Source organism: Vulpes lagopus, chromosome 3 (genome assembly GCF_018345385.1).
Source record: "Vulpes lagopus strain Blue_001 chromosome 3, ASM1834538v1, whole genome shotgun sequence".
In the NCBI taxonomy this organism is placed as follows: domain Eukaryota; kingdom Metazoa; phylum Chordata; class Mammalia; order Carnivora; family Canidae; genus Vulpes; species Vulpes lagopus.
The window spans coordinates 125,776,625-125,799,210 of NC_054826.1; the positions used below are offsets into that span (position 1 = coordinate 125,776,625).

At 56.9% G+C, this 22,586-nt stretch overlaps 1 protein-coding gene across 4 annotated transcripts in view; it reads right to left on the reverse strand.

The window, feature by feature from the left end:
• The window catches only part of MGRN1 (mahogunin ring finger 1), a 59,224-nt gene that overhangs the window by 3,464 nt on the left and 33,174 nt on the right, over nucleotides 1-22,586 (reverse strand). For 2 of the 4 annotated variants that reach the window (XM_041746986.1, XM_041746988.1), the window contains exons 6-16: nucleotides 16,232-16,298; nucleotides 15,545-15,594; nucleotides 13,767-13,814; nucleotides 13,091-13,159; nucleotides 11,661-11,820; nucleotides 9,686-9,795; nucleotides 7,488-7,553; nucleotides 5,658-5,884; nucleotides 4,076-4,193; nucleotides 3,801-3,846; nucleotides 2,317-2,415 (exon numbers count right to left, since the gene is read on the reverse strand). In XM_041746986.1, the coding sequence (XP_041602920.1) occupies nucleotides 2,317-2,415; nucleotides 3,801-3,846; nucleotides 4,076-4,193; nucleotides 5,658-5,884; nucleotides 7,488-7,553; nucleotides 9,686-9,795; nucleotides 11,661-11,820; nucleotides 13,091-13,159; nucleotides 13,767-13,814; nucleotides 15,545-15,594; nucleotides 16,232-16,298 (1,060 nt within the window). The remainder of the gene's footprint in view (nucleotides 1-2,316; nucleotides 2,416-3,800; nucleotides 3,847-4,075; nucleotides 4,194-5,657; nucleotides 5,885-7,487; nucleotides 7,554-9,685; nucleotides 9,796-11,660; nucleotides 11,821-13,090; nucleotides 13,160-13,766; nucleotides 13,815-15,544; nucleotides 15,595-16,231; nucleotides 16,299-22,586) is intronic. The other 2 variants (XM_041746987.1, XM_041746989.1) reach the window with 1 other exon arrangement.

Consider the following 22,586-nt stretch of genomic DNA (forward strand, 5'->3'; position numbering starts at 1 on the left):
ACAAAGGAGAACTGGGCCACGGTGCAACGCAGAGGCGCTCAGCCCGGAGAAGCACTCACAGGGCAGGGCCTGGGGTGGGCAGGGCTCACCTGGTGGAGGGTGGACCCAGGGAGCGGTCCCCCCACCCCCTAGGCTCACCGCTTCCAGCATCCAGGTTCCCTTGCCCGACCTCCTTATCCCCCCATCCACAGTAAGGACCTAATGTTCACTCAACTGTGCCCATCCACCAGGGGAAAGCCGTGCAGCTGTTACCAAGAATGAACACACCCGTGTGCTCTTTCCCGCTCTTGAACACATGCATGTGGGAAAGATCTTAGGATCTCTGCTGAGCAAGAGCCAGTAGCAGGAGAAAAGGTTCTGGCACGGGAATAAAGGAAGACAGGTACACGTATGCTTGTAAAGGTGTGCATGTCTGTGAGGACCCCGGCCTCCCCCTGCCCCACCGGGTACAGTCGGCAGCGCTCGTGAAGACCAGGCTCCGGATGCTAACCCACGGGGCACCCGTGCAGGGGGCACAACCAGGTGAGTCGCAGGCCCCGGAGCTGCCTCCTTATGCCCCGTGGCCGGACACTGCCTTCTGCTTCCCCCGAACACGGATTTCCACCTCTCCTTTATCACCTGCACAGCCAACATGCTTCCCGCCCCCTCCGTGGAGCTGAAGATGGCCACATCATTGGCCTAGGGTAGGGGTGACAGAGCCAGAGAGCCTGGTGTCACCTGTAGGCAGAGCCCAGCGGCTGCGGCCTGCCCTGAACTGCAGACACGCCGGCAGCGCGGGGGTAGCACTGCTGGGGGGCGGGGGGGTCCAAGGTGCCTCCTCAACCATAGGACCACAACTCCCACTCGTGGTTCTAGGAAGTCCCTCTATGGGCTCTCCCCATCCCCCCAAGCTTGTAATTATAAGGAAATCCTTGAAGTTCCTTGAAAGAACTTACTGGAATTGTATTACTCTATGGAATACTGGTCCTAGGCATGGCTTTCACCCATGGGTCTCTCTGGGTAGGCCCCCGAGTGCGGATGAACATATGACCCCGCCTTCCTACACCTGGTGACGGGCCACCCTCTGGGCTATAGGGACCCTGTCTGCACAGGCCACTGCTTGTCCAGCTGGGGCAGGTGGGACAAGAGACACCTTCACACCAAAGCACATCACAGCCAGGCCCGAGGCACAGGTCAGGTCACTGGAAACTGAGCAGCAGTGAGTCCTGGGGCAGGCGGGGGGCAAAGGTCTTCCTAGCCACAAGGCAGGAGCCTGACTTTCTGAGGGCACCGTGGCTATTTATCTTGATATCGGACCTTAGATGGTATCTTAACAGGCAGCAGGCACAAGTCTCAGAGTCCCAAGTCCTGTCCCCCATCTCTGGAGCCTAGTACTTCAAGCTGAGGATCTTGACCCTGAGGAGCAGAGCGAGGAGCTCAGGGCGGGGGACAGAGGCCTCTGGAAATTGGGCCAGAGGGACACCTGGGTGGCTCAGTGGTTGAGCATCTGCCTTCAGCCCAGGGTGTGATCCCAGGGTCCTGGGATCGAGTCCTGCATCGGGTTCCCCACAGGGAGTCTGCTTCTCCCTCTGCCTGTGTCTCTGCCTCTTCCTCTGTGTCTCTCACAGAGATGATACATCTTTAAAATACATCTTTAAAAACAAAAAGAAAAAAAAAAAAAGAGAAAGGGGGCAGAGCAATAACCTCTCCCCGCTGCCCTTGGGCCTTGCAGGCGCCTGGCCCCACCCGTCCTCGCAGCACCGGCCTGGGATGCGTGGCTTCACCTGCACCCTGTGAGCGCTCATCGGCCCCCCAGGCAGGTGGTAGAGGGCTGGGGGCCAGCGTCAGGCCCCGGCGTGCAGCTTTCTGTCTGTAGCTCCCTGGGCAGAGGCCCTGCTGCTGGGGCACCCAAACAGGGCCTGCTGTACCCACGGACGAAGGAAGAGTGGGAGATTCCAGTGGGACTAGGTCTGCCCACCGGGCCCAAGCAGGAGATGGAGAGAAGGACCAGCCTCTCCTGTCTTCCCGACACAGACCTGGCTCCGGGGTGCAAAGGGGCCTCAGGCACAGGCTCTTCACCAAAGAGCCTCAGCGGAGGGTGGGGGTGCTGTAGACCCGGGGCCTGGCTGTGCTTTGGGGTTGACAGAAGGAATATGGGCAAAGCCAGGGAGACACCTGGGCTCCCGACAGGCCAGCCCCTCCCTAAGCAGTCAGAGCAGACCCCTAGCTCCACAGGGACAGTCACCGCACTGCCCCCTGGCCCACTGGGCCCCAAGGTCCATGCGGATGGTGACAGTACACCGCGCTCCCCCCAGTTCAGCTGCCGAATGCTGTTACCTGGCAGGTAGATATCAGCTGGCAGGCGGGGCTGGCCGTGGCTGCAGGGCTCAGGGCTGCCGTCCTGTAGGACGTTCTCGATGGACGGCACTCGGCTCCCTGCAGAGGAGAGGGCAGGTCAGAGGCCCAGAGGCAGAAGGTGGCCACTGTCCCTCTGGTCAGGACCCCCAGGAGCCTGTCTTTCCTGCCTGAGGGCTCTGTAGCCACTGGGGGCCAGACCCTACCCTGACACCCTCCTCCGCCCTCCAGGCCTGAGAGGCAAAGGTTTGCTTTTCTTTACTACCCTTCTCTCCCAACTCCAGCTCAGGGCTTCTGTTTTTCATTATAAACACATTATATACCTGAGGAATGGTAATAAGTTTAATATCTCCTGTTTATCCTTATCCTTCCAGCTGGGCCACACACCCTGCAGGGGGCAGCTAGCGCGGCCACCTCACTCTCACACAGCAGTGCTCAGGGCTGCCCAGGGTGTCCTCAGGGGGAGGTCCCCTCCGCAGAAGCGGGGCCTGTGCCCCGTGACAGGCACAGCAGGGAGCTACGCAGTCTGGGCACGTGCTCTGCGCAGGGAGGCAGGCAGGAGTGTCGGGAGAGGCTCAGGCCCAGGCTGAGGTGGAGGAGCTCAGGCCTAAGAGGCAGGATGTGAGGACACCCAGACCAGGCACCCTGCCCTGGGCACCAACACTCACACCCAGACCCAAGGCCCCAAGGCCCCAAGGCCCAGCAACCTGCAGGCAGGCCCCACACGCTGGGGGCGGGGAGCCACTCCCAGGGTGGACGCGGGTCACCGCGGTACAATGCTGACTGGGGAACCTCCTGGGGAACTGAGTGGCTGCAGGTTACTTTGGGGTCCTTACCATGCTGCAGGCCTGGGAGCCAGCCAGCCAGCCAGGGCTACTTCCTGCCTCTGTCACCTCCCAATTAAATGGCTTTGGGCCTCCTGCCACCCCAACCTGGAGGAATGACTGGGTCGGTGGTGGGATGATACCTCCCCAGCCAGGAGACGGAGCACCTCATCATATCCCACAACCACTGTGAGGTCAGGTGGGGGTCATGCCCCACACAGAGCCCAGTGCCCACCAGTGGCAGCTGGACTCAGGCCCCAGCAGGCTACTCTGTGCTAAACTCTCCACTCTCCACGGAGAGGTGCACGGCCCCTCCACGGGACACAGGGACATGCAAAGGAGGGGCCTGACTGAGCTAGGCACTCAGTCCAGCCTCTGGTCTCAGGAGGAACCCTGGGTCTCTCCAGGTGCCAGCTGGGCAGCCCGTAGGGGACCTGCATGAGCAACTAACCACCACTACTACGTGCTGGCTGGGTGTGGAAGGAAAACCAGGAGGGCCAGGGGCTGTCCTCTGGGAGGTCCTGCAGTAAGGAACTCATGACCCCCAGGAGGGGAGCCAGTGCGCTCTGAAGAGCTACCCTCCAGAAGCCTCTGGCAGAGCCGCTGGGAAGGCCCGAACATGCTCCTGAGGAGAAGGCTTACCTTGCTTTAATGCCGCTGCCTCGTCCGCCTCCTCCGTTACGAAGCTCTGGGAAACAAGAACAATGTGTGGCTGCAGCTCTGGTGCCGCTGGCCCAGGACTTCCCTCACAGCAAGAGCCCCAGCAGCCCCCGAAACAGGACCCACCCCACAGATGAGGAAATCAGCCAAGGTTGCTGCCACACGAGCGAGCGGTGGATGGGGGCCTGGGGCACACCTGGCCACAGGTCTGGGGGCCCACGGACAGGCGGCGGGGCCAGGGTGACGGTGGGCCTCACCTCGGGGGAGCTGCTGAGCACCAGGCCCGCCCCACTCAGCGGGGGAGGGGCGTCCGAGTCCTGGGACAGCTTCTCTTCATCCTCTTCGTGGATGGGGGACGACGGAGACCGCAGGGTGCTGGGGACAGACAAGACGGGGTGGAGGGCATGTGGATGATAAACGCCAACCCACCAAAGCCAGTGCCACCTGTGGGGAGGTGGGTGCACAGCAGGACGCCAGCAGGCACAGCGGTGGGCTGGACCCGGAGGCCGTCCCCGGTGCATGCTTGCACGGGCCCACACACGGCTCCGTGTTTCCAGAGGAGAGCATCACGATGGTACCCCTGGGGTGGGGGGCAGCAGGAGACACCCCCACACTTCTCCATCTGGAGCGGCCCTGCCACGTGTGTAATCACAGGGGCCAGGCCTGTTTTACGTCCGCCTTTACTTTTCTTAAAACCACAGCACACGAGAGAGAACTGGAGAATATTAAGCTAAGCAAAATAAGTCAGAGAAAGACAATTATCCTATGATTTCCTTTATGTGTGCAATTTAAGAAACAAAACAGATGAATGTAGGAGAAGGGAGAGAAAAATAAGATAAAATCAGAGAGGAAAACAAACCAAAAGAAACTCTAAACTCTAGGAAACCAGCTGCGGGTTGCTGGAGGGAAGGGAGTGGGGGGACAGGGTAACTGGGTGACGGGCATTAAGGGCACGTGACGGAACGTGCACTGGGTGTTACAGGCAACGGGTGAGTCATCGACCTCTACCCTGAACCTAATAACACACTATAGGTTAACTTAGATTTAAATTTAAAAAATAAAATAAACAGCACATGTGAAAAGAGGCTTAACACGGAAGGCTGGTCACCTGTCTCGCACTGTCCAGGGGGATCGTGACTGGACCCTCTACTTCTCAGGCATAACTAGGGCAACATCATGCGCCTGGTTTCGTGGCGGCCCAGGTTTGATTGCCACTGCTGCTCACACAGCAGGATGTGCCCACGTGACCAGCCCCCAGAAAATCCTGGGACCCTGAGACTCCAGGGGCTCCTGCCATGTCCTGTGTGGCCTGGGACAGGGTGGGACGCTGGGCACCTCTGGGCTCCACCAGCGCATCTTTCCAGCTGCTTTGCTCTCTCTACTTTGCTGTAACTTTTATCCATAACCTAACCTGCTACTGATTCTGTGAGCCATTCTAGTGAAATCACCCAAAAAAAGTTCTAAAACTAAACCCACACATACACCTGCTTTGCACTTTTTTCAAAAAATCAATCAATCAATCAATCAATCAATCAATCAGTCTATGGCAGGGGGAGACCGCTTGAATGCATGCAAATGGAGAGGGATGGGGCGGGGCAGAGGGGGGACAGAGGGAGAGGGAAAGAATCTCAAACCAACTCCCCACTGACCCCAGAGCCCAATCCTAGGACTCAGAGAGACCATGACCTGAGCCGAAGTCAGACGACAAACTGAGCCACCCTGGCGCCCCCTGGCTTTGCCCTGCCTCCACGACACCACACATTTCCCCAAGCCCCGCCACAGAGCGGGTGGGTGGTTCCCACGTACCACCCCCAGAGGGAATCCTGGCATCAGCCTCACCTGTCAGGGGATCTGCTCCTCGGCTTGCCCTTCTGGTGGCTGCTTTCCAGGATTCGATCGATCCCAGCAAGTGGACAACTGGCCTGGGACAGGCCATCCGAGACGCCTGAGTAGGTGATCTCCTCATAGAGGGGGGCTGACGGGATGGCTGGGGAGATGGCCCGAAGGCCGTTGAGCGCCTCCAGCAGGGAGATGGGCTCGTAGCCAGGTGGGACGCTGTCAGAACTCTGCGAGGACAAGGGTGGGTGAGGGACAGGCCGGCCACACTCCCTGCCCGCTGCCCTGGGCCACAAAGCCCCAGACGCTGGGCTTGTGCCCCAGGGACGTTCTACTCCCCAGAACCTGCCTTCTGACCATCTCCTGTCCACTCCACCTTCCAGGGATCTAAATCCCCGTCCCTCAGAGGGGCGCCAAGAACACCGCAGCAGCATCAGACACCCTCCCTGGGTTCCCTCGGCCATCAGCCGCAGCACGCAGCCTTGGATGCTCACTCTGTGCCCCAGATGAAGGCAAGAGGGCACCTGGGAGCCCTCCCCACCCCTGGTCTTGGCCAGCCCCTACCTGGCTTTCTGTTCCTGCCTGGCACAGGTGGAGAGTGAGGGGTCAGAGAGAGAAAGGAGGCTCAGGAGCAGGTGGAGAGCAAAGCCATGCCGAAGGCGGGAGAGGCCAGTGGAGTAGCATGTGTTCTAGACCAGGGAGGGCTTGGCCCCGCGGGGAGCTTTGCCCAGCACAGGCATCTGGCCCAACTTGAGACCCTGTGTGTGCCTGAAACAAGTGTCCACTGGAGGTGACGTGTGTTTCAGGCGCTTCTAATGGGCACCTCTGGTTCAGGCCCAGTCTTCCCCTTGCTGGGAGTGGAGCAAATCAACAGACTGAGTCCTGCTTTAGAGTTAAGGTGGGGAGACACCCGGGTGCTGAAGACATGAGGCCCCCAGGCCACTGCGCAGGCGGGACAGCCCCCCCGCCTCACTCTCACTAGACAAGGCAAGGGACCGATGCCCGGCAGTGCTCCCACTGTGAACCCCTGCCCACCTGCCCACTCTGCTGGGAGGAGGGGAGAGCTGCCTTTCAGGTACGACAGAACAGCCCTGTGGACCAGGAAAGGCATAAGGGCCAGGCAGAGCTTCCCCGAGTGCCCTGGCCACCTGGCCCGTGCTGCCCTGCATCCGCTCCCAGCCTGCCTTCCACTGAAAGGTCAGTAATTGCTTTGAACCTCCTCATCCTCCAAAGAGGAAAAAAGCCTCTCTCTGGGTTGGCCCTCCCGTGACCTCCGCCTCTCTAAGTTCTGCTGAGGGGCCATGGGGGTCAGTAGAGGCTCCAGGCAGAGGCCCCCACCTGCTCCCTGAGATGCAGGGAAAATGCAAGGAAACCAAGTCCTTGGCCCAAAGAGCTAACATCCAAGGTGGACAGAGCAGGGGATGCAGGATGACAAGCAAGCGCGAGGAAGACTGTTTGCAAAAACTAGCAGCAAGGTGAGTGAGTTCCACCTCCAACATCATTCCACTGCCAGCAAGAAAAAAAAGGGAAACGAGGCCATTGGGGACCACGGGCAGAAGCAGAGCTGGCGAGAAGGGGCGGCCTGAGGCTGGCGCTGTTGCCGCCTGGCAGCGAGGATCCAAGACACTGGCTTTTTGCCGACAGACCTTGAGCTTTGCTTGTTCCACAAAACTCCCTTCCTGGGCAGGGACGCCGGGACTGGGGAGAGTGGATTTGACAGATTAAATTAACCAAACACGTTAGCCTGGGGTGAAAATGATTTCCTATACTTGTCATTGGTTTAATCATCAGGGTGCGGGGCAAAGATGTGGCCACAGGGCCAAACACACTTACTGTTTCCCTTTTAGGTTTCTTGCTGGCCAGTGAGGCGGGGTGCGCCTTTGATTTTTTAAAGGGACACTGTCAAGATAAAAATCATATGTTTTACAACTGCCATCCCCCAAACCGCACTGGAGCTGGCTGGCTGGGGCATGTCTCGGGCTTGCTGGCCTCTGGGTGTGCCGTGAGCCTGTGCCTGGCAAACTGAACCTGCACATGAGGTCTGGGGACCTGGCCAAGTGCACATTCTGTAGGGCCTGGGCATCTTTGCAACTCCCAGAAGTGATGCCGCTCGTAGAGCCCATCCCTGTCCCACTGGCCACCATCGTCTGGATTACCCCGAGAAGGAGGTCCTGGCCAGCACAGGCAGGAGGCTAGCCAGGTACTCCTCACAAGTGGGCCCCGCTGGGCTCGAGAAAGGGACACCCCACCCTGCACTTCTATGAGGTCTGCCACTGTCTCATAAACTCATCACCAATGTCCAACTCCTAAAGGAAGCTGGGGAGAAAAATCAGCCCTAAATCACCCCCATTCCTCAATGACCGTAAAGGTCTCACTGAAGAAAATTTGGGTTCTCCACGCCACTAGGTGCAAATTGCTCATTCAGGGAACGTGGTGGAGAACCAGAGCCCGTTATTTGGCTATCTTAACTCTCTGGAGGGGAAGGCGCCGGCCCTCTGGAGCATGGGAAGCTCACAACCCAAACCCAGGGCCGCCCTGTGTGAGAGCCATCTCGGCACTCTCTGGATAAGAGGGACAGACATGGGAAGGTCAGGCCGGATGCTCAGACTCCAGGGCAGAGCCTGGGAAGGGCACACACAGGGAACAAGAAAACCCACCGTCCACCCCTGAGCACCCCTCCTCTCCCAGGAACAAATCACATCTCACTGCTAACTTCTCTACTAAAACTGCATGGCTGGAGAAAATGTTCCGTGTTCCTCAGTCAAGCCCAACATTAAATACACTGGAGGGCCGTTTCGGGAATAGTAAGCCCTGATGCCAACAGGGGCCCAGCAGGCAAAATACACAGTGTGGCTGGCCTGGAAAAGTGGGGGTGATGGGGACCCCACCTCCGAGGCAGTCTTGTGTCAGCTTGAGCTGCAAGACCAGACCTTCAGATTTTGAAAGAGAAGCCAGAAATCTGAGTCTTATGGAAAATTTCCAGCCTTTAAACACTGGCCCAATATTCACACACACTGCACAGGCCCAACACGGGACACTCACCGGCTCAGCGCAGAAGCCCATCTTGCGGGTGTGCGAACCACAGGGTTTGGGTCCTTTCCCTCTGAGAATCACTGAATCCCAACATCGGACTCACCCGCAGACAATGGCTGTGGCCGGGGTGGGGGTGGGGGGGTGCTGGGAGCTCAAGACCTGGGCCAGCTCCTCCTGTCTCTGCTGTGCCTCTCTGCCGTGTCTCAGCACCTACTTTTCTAGTCCCATCCCCGTCTGTGTCTCCTCTGTGTCTCTCCTAGTGCCTCTCTGCATGTGTCTCTCCCCATGTCTCTGTGACTGTGTCTCTGCTCATCTCTCTCCATGTCTGTCTCTGCTTCTCTTTCTGTGTCTCTACATCTCTCTCCATCTTCTGCCAATGTCTTGACCCAGACAGCCGTCTCTCTCCCTGAAGCCTGAGTCTGTCTCCCCTCCTTTGCCTGCAACAAGCTCACCTTGCGGTTTCCCAGGAAGCAAGTGAGGTGGGTGGCTGCCAAGGCGCTCTCCTGTGTCCAGGCTGGGCAGCCCCCCTCAGTGGACAGAGAGGACAGATCATAGTCACCCACTGGGTGAGACCTCACCTCCTAGGACCCATACGGTGGCCCTGGCTATCTGGCCTGGTAGAATGATGGTGACAGACATTCAAACTCAATGGAGGGTTGCGTGCCGTCAGATGGCCTTTGCTCTCGGGAAAAACAATACTCTCAGGACCCGGGGCTCCCTGGGCCCAGCCTGGGTCACCCCATTCGGCCAGATGAGGACGGAGGCCCAGAGAGCCGGCAGGCAGTGAGAAGCAGACAGCCTGGCCATGCCCTTCCTTCTGGCCACAGGCCCAGGGCCTCTGACCAATGCAGCCCCACTGGGAAGCCAAAGCTGTCCTAACACCAAGGGTAAAGCCTGAGGGCATCCGGACTGAGAGACTGAAAATGGGCAGGGGCTTCCTGCAGAAACTCCCCGTTCTCTGGCCTCCACCCCACAGCACAGAAGAAAGAGGCACTTACTGAATGCTCATCGTGGTCCATGCTCTGGGCCAGGACAGGGCTGAAGGAGACGGGGGACAGGGCTCCCGGCTTCTTCCTCACTGCCCGGATCTGCAGAAGGGCCCGGAAAGCTGTGGCAGAGGGAAGGGCTCCCATCAGGCAAGGAGCAGCCAGTTCCGGCACCACGGAGGCCCTTTAAACCCCGGGGCCACCGGCCACCCACCCACCCACAGTGGTCCTAGAACAAGCCACATTTCCAAATCAGAGGCAAAACAGAGTGATCATCAAACCGCCCCAGAGGGGAGACAGGAGAGCCCAGGAGTGCACTACCCAGTTCAGGTGGAGCTTCCAGGGCAGCAGGGAGGGTGCCACCAGCCTCGCACATGCCAAACCCGGGACTACACCCTTGACTGTGGTGGCGGCGTCACTCCTGGCGACCGGGTATCTCCTCCCGGAAGTTACACCAAGGACCGGTAAACATACGTATGCGAATGTCCCTGACGGCACAATCTCTACACCACAAAACCAGAAGCAGCAAGAATTGGGAAAATAAATTAGGACCAAGCTACTGGTCACCCTGATCAGTGTCCCTAATAAAGAGTGTAATGCTGGGGTACCTGGGGGGCTCAGCGGTTGAGCATCTGCCTTTGGCTCACTGCGTGATCCCAGGGTACTGGGATCGAGTCCCACATCAGGCTCCTTGCAGGGAGCCTGCTTCTCCCTCTGCCTAAGTCTCTGCCTCTCTCTGTGTATCTCATGAATAAATAAATAAAATCTTAAAGACAAAACAAAACAGCGTAACGTTTATGAAAAGCACAAGGTCACACACGGTAAACAGCTGCACACTGTCCCAGCACCTGCTAGTGACACCCACATCTCTAGCGCTGACGGTGGCTGCCCCAGGCTGCAGGCCTCAGAGACAAGGGCCCTGGCCCAGCTCACCCAGCCCAAGTGCCCCCCACACCTGCCAGGGGCCCATGCCCTAGCCCATCTGGGCCCCTGGGCCGTCACACCATGCCGCACCCGAGAACACCAGACACAGGGCCCCTGGGGGAGGCTGGCATTCAGCTCCTGCTCCCAGACTGTTCCTCACCCAGGAGAGGCTACCTGGCCTGCTGCCTGTCCCTCCAGAGCCAGCACACAGGCCCCCTGCGGCCTTCCCTGCAAGCCCTGAGGTCTCATCAGGGCTGGACTCCGGACCGCCCAGACCCCACGGCCTCCCCCTCCACTTCCACACGCTCGGCCTACCCCGCGACCCCTGCACACAGCTCACCACTAGTTTAGACCCAGCCCTGCCCCTTACCAGCTGTGACCCTGGACAGGCTCCCTCTGAGCCCCAAGATACTGACGAGACAAGCCATCCAGCCACACAGCCGGATGCTGGTACAGGAGCTCGGGCTGAGGCACGGGTACCCCCAGGCTGCCCCGGAGGCTGACAGGCACACCAAGGTGTGAAACGGCACGAAGACTTTCTCCAAAAAGCCGTCAGCTCCCGACAACTGAAAACCCCCGGAGTCCAGGACGGGCTCTCCCCCGACAGCCCAGGCCCTTCACTGCTAGGACCCGCCCACCGGCTGGATGCTCATTTCGATCCAGCAGGATCTTCTGCCCCGAGAATGTCTGGATTCCTTCCACTGGAGGACGAACACCTGATTCAGAATTAACTAAGAAAACATCTGGAGTGCTCCTGGAAACAAACTCCTGTCGGCTGTCCACCTCACCAGGACTGGTTTTTTACATCAAAATATTGTCCACGTAACACTTAAAGGTGTGATTCACAGGCCACTTTCTGTCCCGTTCCAAGTTCACGGCAAGCACCTGCCCTGGCACCGTTCCCGCCGTTAACTCCCGAAGTCTGATGTTCGGGGATGTGAGCCGCACACGTGCCAGCGCGGTCGCCAGGGGTACCGACCACCTGCGCCAAGTACACGTCCCACTCGCTGTGCCCGGGGCGGGAGGCGACAGCCCGCAGCCCCCTAGCCCTGGCCCCACTCACGCAGCCGGCAGATGGGGCAGTTGCTGGCCTGGTAGCGCAGCGTGTCCGCACACGAGTTACACAGGCAGAGGTGCCGGCAGGGCAGGATCAGCGTGTCCCGCAGGTCCGACAGGCACACCACACACTCGTTGCTGTTGTCGCTATTCTCCTCGTCCGAGGGCTGCGGGGACACGGAGGGTCCGAGTGTCAGCGGGCTCCCCAGGGCCACAGGCAGAGGCCAGGGCAGGGAGGTGTTCCCATCTTCAGGGGACACGGCCCAGAGCTCAGACCCGGCTCGTGCCTGCCCCCAACACACACACCAAACCAAGAAAACCCACGTTTCCTCCTATTCCCTGGAACCACAGAGCAGCGTGGAAAGGCCCACAGTACAGGCATGTCTTACAGAGGGCGCCCACATACTGGGTTGAAACTGAAAAAAATCAGACAAGTCCACCTTGTCTAATCAAAATGAGTGTCTGGATCAAGAGATGACAACCCTGTAAAAGAGCAAACTACAGCCCCACCAGCTGTTTCTGTAAATCAAGTTTTACCGGTACCCAGCCTTGCCCCTTGGTTTCCAAACAGCAACGCTGCTTGTGTGCAATCTGTAAAATCAGGGCACTGAATAGGCATGACAGATGCCACACGGCCACTGAAGGTGACAACACATACCACCAGGCTGTTTGTGGAAGGGGGTGCTGACACATGAAGCACGCAGAGAACACTCCGAGACTAAGGGCCCGACCAAAGTGCCCTGACTTCCGGCTTTCAGCCGGTCCCAGCTGTCACAGAGGCTTGCGTGTAAGACTTCCAGAAACGTTTAAGAGATGGCAGTGTCACTCGTGCCTTTCAAATGATGACAAAGGCACAGGCCGATGCTCGCCAGACCACAGCTCCGTCAGCCACGTGCTTTGGCCACAGGTGTGCAGAGGGCTCGGGGCTGGGGGGCTGGCCACCGGCGGGGGCCACTAGAGCTCACCCCGAGGGGGTGGGAAGGGGCCCCACACACCAGGCTATCCCTGCCCACGCAATGGCTGGCAACTCAATGATGTTAACAAGCCAGGGAATTTGTTGTAAAAAGAATAAAATGCCCCATAGGCTCTGTTAACTCTTCTATTTATTCATTCATTACTATTGCTATGATCTTTAAGTAATCTCTACAGCCAACGTGGGGCTCAAACCTACAATCCCAAAATCAAGGGCCACACACTCACCGACCCAGCCACCCAGGTTGTCCTTCTCTGTGAAAGCCTTTGAAAAGTTAAAGAAACCTGGAGTCTGGGATCCTGGGCCCCCCTGGGGAAGGCACACAGGGGACTAGCCCACGGGGCCAGGGCCAGGGCTGGGGCTTTTGGGCAAGCCCCTCCAGGAGCCGGCTCCCGGGCAGGTGGAAGGGAAGATGAGAGTGAGGTCCACTCACAGTCCCAGCCGAGGTCACCACCAGCACAAACCTTGGTCTCCTGGTTGTTCTTGTTCTCGATGCCGTAGATCTCCTGCAGCAGGTAGCTGACCCGGTCCACCTGGAGAACACAGAGGTATCCGGGCACTGGCCGGCCCCACTCGGGAGCCCCGCTGTACCCCCCTGGCCCAACACCACTTCCCAGGGGCCAGGCCTGGGTCCCAGAGCAGGTGTGGTTTGAAATTCTGCCCACCTGCACCTCAGCGAGTGGGCCCAGGGCCAGGAGGAGCGTACCCGGCCCAGCCCAGCCCAGCGAGTGACACAGGCAGAAGGGCAGGGGCTGGGGGCCCAAGGTTCTGCTCACCGAGGGGCATGGAGCCAACCTCCACTCGGGCCAGGCAAGCACACCCTCTACACCTACCCTCCCCCTCCCCAGGGAAAAGCCAATTTGAACCACCCATCACAGCTGCACAAGAGTGACCACACGTCACCATGCTCAAAAGCGGTCTGAGCTGCATTTCCCACCTAGCCCTAAGGAGGTCGAACCCTCCTCACCGAGCTGGGCGAAACTTGGGGCTGCAAGTCAATACTGGGACCTGGCGGGCGCACGCATGCACAGAGGGGCAGATCCGGACTTTCCAGAGCCCAGATGACGACTCTGGACAGTGAGTGTATTTGAGGGTCTTTAATATCAAAAGGGGTCACAGTGTTTCTCCTACCAGACTTACAATTTGCTTCTGCTTTAAAGGTTTCACAGAGAAGCTGCCATCAACGTGCTACCAGGGAGAAAGACACAGAGTTACAAGCTGGTACCACTTAGCAGCCCCGCCTGGCAGGCTGAAGGCCCTTCCTCAGCCATTCCACATCCACAGCGGAAGGACGGGGCCCGGCCAGGTCTCTCCAAACGTGGCCCTCTGACTGGGCCTTGAAACTACCGGGAGCACCGCCTCACCCAGGTAACCCAACTCTCCGGGCAGTTCTCAAGCTCAGTCAGGTTTATGACCACTGGGCAAGTTCTGACAGGGACCAGAGCCCCCCAACAGCAAGCAGCAGTACCTGGACGGCAAGAAGTGACACAGCCCACTTCTAACCCCAAAGGGCTTGGCTTCACTGAGAAGACTGTGCACACGCAAATGTATAAGGAAAGCCCAAAGTTCTAAAAACTCTGAGAACTAAAGAAGGTAAACGGTGAATGTGCTGGGTGGCATCTGGGGAGACACACCGTCCAAAGTTCGAGGTTCATGAAGGTATGAGATCCGAGACTCATGAAGCCACCAGTTAAGTCACCCCTCGGAGTCAACTGAGACCAGCACTCAGCATTTTCAGTGGGTTGGACTCCAGAGAGAAAGCAGTTTCTCACTGGGCTCTAAACTGGAAGCGCAGACGGAGTTTGCCATCACCCACCTGCCCCGCTCACCACAGAAGCACACAGTACAGTTACCACCTCTTCTGACAAGGCCGGGCTTGGGGAGCGCAGCTGGCGAGGGAGACGCCCAACCTCTACCCTGGGCGCTCAGCGCCACCACAGCCCAGGGGCCAGGGGAGCACGGGACACATGTGCCAAAGGGGCCTTGGGCCCAGCTGTCCTCACTCCCTGGGAAGTCTGGAAAGACCCAGATCACAGGCAGGAGAGCTGGGCACCGCCCTCAACACTCTACAGGCTGCGCGTGCACACACCGGGCTGAGGAAACGAGGGGTCAGCAGGATGATGCCCACGTGTGGTGCTAAGTCCAGAAGAAGCAGCCTGAGCCTGGTTTCCTCCCAGGGTCCCTGATCCTCGTCCAGCCAGGCCACAGGCTGGTGCTGGAAACACTTTACAATCTGCAGAGTGCAGGCCAAGGTCAAAGGGCCTTGGGGAGTGGGGCTGTCAGTCATGACATTCTCAAGCAGGGGATGCACCCCCACCACCTCCAGCAAGGGGCTCGGTGAGCGGAGGATCTGTTCCCAACACAGCCAGGCACTTGCTTGCTGCATGAACACACAACTGCCTGGCCCCGTGAACAGCAGTGACTGGCAAATGGGACCATCCCCAGGCCCCACGACACCCTAACGCAGAGACAACGATGGGGCTGACCATTCTCACTACACCCCACGTAACATGGCCATGAGCAAGAACAGCTGGGGAGACTGGGGACTCGGGTCTGCGTGGAAGAAAGGGGCAAACACCTAAGTTCAAATACGCATCAGGCTGAAGGTAATGTGAATTCTTGCACGTAAACGACCTCCTAGTATGTGAGGCACCCCCAACTCAGGGACTCCAGGAGGGCCTGGAGGTCTTTTCTCTCTGCCCCTCCGGGCACATCTGATACCCTTTGAAAAGCCTCCCTCAAGGCGCAGCCCCTTGGAGCCCAGAGTAACTGGAGAGCCCGCCACGTGCCCGGAGCCCCTGGCACTAAACCCACCTGGCCCAGCCTGGACCCCAAGTTCAGACTTCTAGTCTCAAAACACCACCCCTCTGCCCATGCTCCCTGGTAACAGGCACAGTAAAGGGCGGGACGGCACTTACCTTTTCAAAGGCGGCCAAGAGCACGTGGGCGTGGCCAGTCACTTCCACAACTACCCGGGAGAGAGAGGAGGGAGCGGTCAGAACTGGCCTCAACCCCTCTTCTGCCCCCTACCCTGAGCTTCTCTCTTTCTTAGCTGCTGCTTCCCAATACTCTCAGCTGGAGAGCCCAAAACCCATGGGGGGATCGTCCTCAGCTTGCCTTCCTCTGCCTGGGGGGCCTGCTGCTCCCTCTGGCCACACCTCCTCCAGAGCCCACTCAAAGTGCCCACTGCTGGCTCTGCATGGAGGGACATTCAGACACAGTTGAGAAGCCAGGACTCGGCTGGGAGGGGTCCCATGCCCTAGGCCAGGGGGCCCGCAGCCTACAGTAGCAGCAACAGAGAGACCCAGCAAGCCTGGCAGGAGAAAGGGCCTCGAGCCAGCCCATCAGCGTGGCCTGACGTGCTGACAGCCACAGCTCCCGGCCCGCCCTGCTCTGTGCCCTTCTCTGCTGTCTTCCATCATCCCACGGGGGGTGGACGCCAGAACCCAGCAGCCGGCCGGCTCCGAGCTTGAACCCATGGCCCCAAATGCGCTAAGTGGGCTGAGCCAACGTCTTTCATCACTTCGGGAATAAAGTCCTCCCTGCTGAATGAGGTGAGAAAGGTCCACGCCCAGAAGGGAGATGGACAAGGAAAAGCCGCTCACCGTCTCCTTCATCCACCACGGCCTGGATGACCACTGGAAACACACCTCGGTCCAGGTCAAAGTTCAACTGAGGAGAAAAGGAGGCGAGAACAGTCAGACCGAGCTGGAGGGAGGAGGCCCGGTGAGGACGGCATCACAGCAGAGCTCACGAAGACAGACGAAACGGCGAGGGAAGATAGCCAGCTGCACCTTTTTTTTTTTTTTCTCTTTTGGCAAAATAGGTAAAAGTGATTAAAATGGCAAGTTGTGTAACTGAGCGGCATCAAGTACATCTGTAAGGCCAGGTTAACCATCACCACCATCCAGAGCACTCTCCTCATGCCCATGGGAACCCCGACCCCATCACCCCAGCCCTCCCCACGGGGTCAGCCCCACTCTGTGTCCACGGATTCACCTGGTCTGCACATTTCACAGGAGCAGGACCTCCCAGCACCTACCTTTCCTGTCTGGCTTCCTTCATCACGCACCGTGTTTCCGAGGCTGCCCTCACTGCACCCCTCTGCTGCCCGCCCAGACCCCACTCTCCAACCTGCCTGCCAAGGGACGTCTGGGCTGCCCCAATTCAGGCTTCCACGCACACCAATGGATGGCATCTGAGCTCCGGGCGAGCCGGTGTTCAGCCTTGTGAAGAAAGGTGCCTGGCTTGTCCCCACCAAGAGCAGAAAGCAAGTGGCCACAATGTGGCGCGCAGGTGAGCACAAGAAGAAACCTGCTCGCACTTTTCCTACTCTGTGGCTCCAGGCTGCTCCCGGGCCAAAGGCTGCTCTCCTCCCCACACCTGTCTACCTGGGCACAATCTCCACATCCGCTCCCCAGCAGGGGTCACAAGCCAGGACAGGACCCACAGGGCAGAGGAGACCAGCTGAGGACACCCCAGGCAGGGCTGCAAGAGGAGGCCCAGAAACTGCCTCTGGGTCCCAGATTGTCAGTGGGAGGAGGGACCAGGAGGGGCCAGGTACTGGGATGGAATCTGACTCCACCACCCAAGCCTCAGTCTCTCTGTCTGTAAGATGGGGTAAAAGCGGTGCATTGTGCACATGGTAGCTGGGAAGACACACAGTGAGCACCAGCCACGCAAAGCTCCGCACGTTCAGGCGGCAGAGCTGAGGAGGAAGGTGGTCTGGGAGGGCCTCACAGAGATGCACAAGACATGGATTCCCAGGAACGCAGGACTCTGCATGCAGGGAGGCGGACGACGTGTTTGGGCCCCCCAGGCCTCTGCCAGGCCTCATGCTTGCTGCAGCCTCAGGGTAGAGGGCTATACTACAGAAATCCAGACTCTGAAGAGGGAGGGGTCCCTCACTGCACTCCTGCCTTGTTCTGGGGTGACCCGTGGGGCGTGGGAGAAGTGACCACCTGAGACAGGAGATACGGTCATCCACAGCTACCCAGGGGACAGGGGCCCCTCTGTGAGCCTGTTTCTGCCCTCCCCACCCTAAGTTGGGGCACGGGGGGCCATCTTGCCACTACTGCCCTAAAGTTATCCTGATAATGTCAACGCTGGGGGACGTGCAGGCACTGCCCTTATGAGTGCTGTAATTCAGCCCAGTAAAGGGAGGGTTCAGGTAAGAGCCTGACGGGGAGCAGAGCTGTGTGCACAGAGCCCACCCCATGCCTGCACTTCTGGCCAGTTGCTGGCCAGTTGCTGGACCACAACCCCCACTGCTCCTGGGGGGTGGAGGGCACAACGGAGTGCCCTGAGAAGCCACAAGTGACTTGCATTTTCTTCCTCCCTTGCACCCTGAGTGCAGCCTCAGCACCAGCTGCCGGTCGGTGTTTTGCTGGTGCTTGGATAATAGACACCGGTCTGAGGAGGCATGCGCGGTGGCTCCACCAGCAGGCAGTGACCCCAGCCCTCCTCTCCTGTCCTGCTGGCACACGGGGCTCACAACAGACAGACCGTGTTCAGTGAGCACTCTGCACACCTGACCTCATGCACCTGCCGCCACCCTACAGAGAGGGACTGTTTCTACCTCCAGTGGGCAGATGGGAAACCAAGGCCCACAGAGGTGGCACAACTTGCCCAATGCTTCATGGAGAGAGAGCAACGGGCCAGGGTCACCTCCAGGCCTTGCCCGCCTATGTGCTCCCCGCTCCTGGGAAAGGCCATGCTACTGCCCCAGACACTCTTGGTGCTTCTAATCTCGAGACTGCTCTTACCAAGTCTGAGCAAAGGTGCAGATGGCTAATGTCTAGCATCCAGGAACCCTCTTCAGGTGGCAGCACCCCAACTTTCCTTGGGGAAAAATTTGGGAGCGACCTCAGTCCTACCTGAATCCGTGTGGTCTGGCCAGAGGACAGCGTGCACCTGCCTCAACTGGGAGCCAGGGCGAGAGAGGAGAGTACGCAGCCTAGGACAGACCCAGGGGACCCAGGCCAAGACTACCTCGCACCCCGAGGTCTGCAGAGCGCCAGCCTGAGGCCAGCAGAGATGGAGCGACTCTGTCCTGACGACTTGGGCCTCAGGAGGAAAGCCCAAGGCATCAATCCGGCTTTTTCAGAATCTATGCCAATAAATTCCTGGTTTTCCTTTCTAAGTCATATTGAGATGTGTTTTTTTCTGTCAACCAAAAGTCCTGACACATGCCACTTGAAGGCTCTGCGGCAGCAGACTCACTCGCACCTCTCACTAACAGCTCAGTGACCACGTCCAGGGAGCCCAGGGCAGCGTCCTACCCTCCGTATTCCTTCAACTGACTCAGCAAAGCCTGAGAGAAGATCAGCCCTGGCTGGCCCAGTTTGAGGCCAGAAGACCATGACAGACAAGAAGGGAAATGACCCCAGCCTCCCTGGGCACCAGGGCCCAGGCTCTGCACTGCCCTGGAACGTCCAGGCACACCAAGCCTCCACCCAAGGAGCTGTCACCCCTCACCTCTCTCTCTCTCTCTCTCTCTCTCTCGTGAATAAATAAAATCTTAAAAAAAAAAAAAATTAAAGTGGGGGGGTGGGTAGCTCAGTTAGTTAAGTGGCTGACGCATGATTTCAGCTCAGGTTGTGATCTCAGGGTCCTGAGGGCTCAGCAGGGAGTCTGCTTTTCTCCTTCTCCCTCCCAGTCTGCTCCTGCCCCACTCTAAAATAAATAATTTTAAAAAATAAGTTAATTAGGGCAGCCTGGGTAGCTCAGCGGTTTAAGCACCCAGGGCGTGATCCTGGAGTCCCTGGATCGAGTCCCACGTCAGGCTCCCTGCATGGAGCCTGCTTCTCCCTCTGCCTATGTCTCTGCCTCCCTCTCTATCATGAATAAATAAATAAAATCTTAAAAAAACATAAGTTAATTAAATTAAAAAGCAAATCACAGCCAAAAGAAATGAAAACATACATCCACGCAAAAATTTGTAGACAAAAATTTGTACAGTGCTATTTGTAACCACCCAAAGCTGGAGACAACCTGAATGCCCATCCCACTGAGAAACATACACAAAACGTGGTCCAACCACACAATGGACTATTATGAGACACAAAATGGAACAAAGTACCAGCACCTGCTACAACACAGATGAAGACACGGTGCTCAGTGACAGAAGCCAACCACAAAAGGCCACATACTGTACAACCCTGTTGCTATGAAACATCCAGAACAGGCAAATCCAAAGTGGGCGATAAAGGAGATGAGCGGCGGCCAGGGGCTAGATCCAGGGAGGGCTGGGGAGTGCCTGCTGATGGGCACGGCAGTTCTTCTGGGGGTGATAAAAATGCCCTGGAGTTCAGTGGTGGTGATGGCTGCACAAGTCTGAATACAGATCTTCTTCAACTTACAATAAGGTTACATCTTGAGAAACCCCTTGTAAGTTAAAAACATCATATGTATAAAATGCATTTAAGGCACATGCTCAGAACACTTACAGCAGCCTGCGGCTGGGCAAAATCACCTCACACAAAGCCTATTCCTTAAAAGAGCGCTGAGCAACTCATGGAATGTACTGGACACCGTACTGAGAGGGAAAAACAGAATGGCAGGAGAGACAGCCCTGGTCAGTCTGCCAGTCGCCGACGCTCGTGACCGCGGGGCCAACCAAGCCATGCACCGCCAGCCCGGCAGAGGAGGCAGCTCCAAAATTCGAAGTACAGTTTCTACTGAGTGCCTGTCACTTTTATACCATCTTGAAGTTGAAAAATCACATAAGTCGAACCATCTTAAGTCAGGGATCATCTATCTGGTAAATAACCCCAAACTGTGCAGTTTAAAGGGTAAATTGTAAAAATAAATAAAATAAAATAAAAAAATAAAATAAAATAAAATAAAATAAAATAAAATAAAATAATAAAATAAAATAAAATAAAATAAAAATAAAAATAAAAATAAAAATAAATAAATAAATGGTAAATTGTGCGGTATGGGAATTCTATCTTGGTGAGATGCTTAAAATAACTACAGGATAATATTTGTACAGCACGACCACATCTTTACAACAAACAAATGTATGTGGGGAAAAAGTCTGGAATATATACTCTACATTGTCAGAAGCGGTACCTCTGGAGAAGGAGATTCAACTGGGGGGTGTTTTGCCTCACAAATTCTGTATAGTTTACACATTTACCACAAGCAGGCATTACCACTATGATCTTTAAATAGGCAAGTCCATCACTTCTCGGCCTTTTGGCTAAGATCAAGTGTAAACAGGCAAGTCCAGGGGAAATGGCTAAAGGGTGGCTGGCCTGGGGACACCTAGTTATGTCTGGAAATGTCCCTGGTTGTCACACGGGGGAGGGGGAGCTCCTGACACCTGGCAGGTAGAGGCCAGGGGTCCTCGACATCCCACAGTGCATGGGACGGCCCTCACCACGGAGATGGCCTGGGCACCAAGGGTTGACAGCACTGAGCCTGAGAAGCCCTGGGTGAGGAAAAATCTGGGTTTGGTGCCTGACGTCTGTCAGGCCTCTAACACCTGCCAACGTCCGCTTTAGCACCTCTAGCAGGCAGCAACACCCTGAGAGGATGGAATGACACCTCGTTCTCCGGAAAGCTTAACTTCCGGGACCTTCTATCTATGGCAAGGCTTAGCAGTTTCCCAACTACAGTATAACTGATAAAATTTCCATTTAAAAATACATGTAACAGGGTGTCTGGCTGTCTGTGTTGGTAGAGTACATGATTCCTGATCTCAGGGTCGTGAGTTAAGCCCCGACTAAAGCTTACTTTAAAAAAAAAAAAAGAAAGGAAAGAAACAAACAAACATACACGTAATAGGGGTGCCTGGGTAGTGCAGTCAGGTGAGTGACCCACTCCTGATTTCAGCTCAGGTCATGATCTCAGGGTCGTGGGATGGAGCACGGAGTCAGGCTCCATGTTGAAAACTGAGCAGGGTTTCTGCTTGGGATTCTCTCTCCCTCTCCTTCTACCCCTCTCCTACTCGTACTCTCTCTCCTTCTCAAAAAAAAAAAAAAAAAAAATTTAAGATTTAAAAAATTTATTCATGAGAGACACAGAGACACAGGCAGAAGGAGAAGCAGGCTCCCTGTGCATAGCCCAGTGCGGGACTCGATCCCAGGACCCCGGGATCACGCCCAGAGCTAAAGGCAGATGCTCAACCACTGAACCATCAAGGTGTCCTAAAAGATTTTTTTTAATTAAAAAAAAAAAAACAAACATGTAACAGAAGGGAAAATGGGAGTGATCTCTTAATGGGTGCAGAATTTCCTGCTGTGAGTGACAAAAATGTTCTGGAACTACAGAGATAGGCTTTCAGGACAATGCTAAATGACATAATGCTAAATTTTACGTGTATTCTATTGCATTAAAAAAAAAAAAACATAAAAGACGAAGTGAGCTGATTTTGAGAACACACAAGCTGAGGTGATAATCAGAGAAGGCAAAGACGAGGAAGGAGTCCCAGGATAAGTCCACACCAGACAGGCCCGAGTGGCCACCTACCACTCCCTCTGCGCCTGCCACCACTCCTGCCATGCCCACTGTGCCACACGCTGACAAGCTGGAATGTAGGCTCCTGATGCTCTACGGGAGGACAGGGGATGCCCCGTGTGGTACTTCAGACTGGCTGAGGAGCCAAGTGTGCCCCCAGGACAACTGACCTCACTGGGAGTTGGGAACCCAAACTGCAGGCCTGATTCAGCACATCTGCAAATTTGCAAAATGCCAGCCAAGGGACTATACTATGAACAGAGGTCACCAAACGGAAGTGCAGCCTCAGCCCAACCCTCCCCACAAGTGACCACAGGGTGGGGGCACCCATCTGTCTGCTCAACCCTTCTGCCCACCCAGCCCCCTCCTTTGGAGAGCACCTTTCCCCCATTCCAGGATGGGGGCAGGACCACATGCACATGCTGGGTATCCCAACTGGGAGCGTGTACACACAAGGATGGAACCATCTCATGGAATGGACTGGGGGCGAGGGGT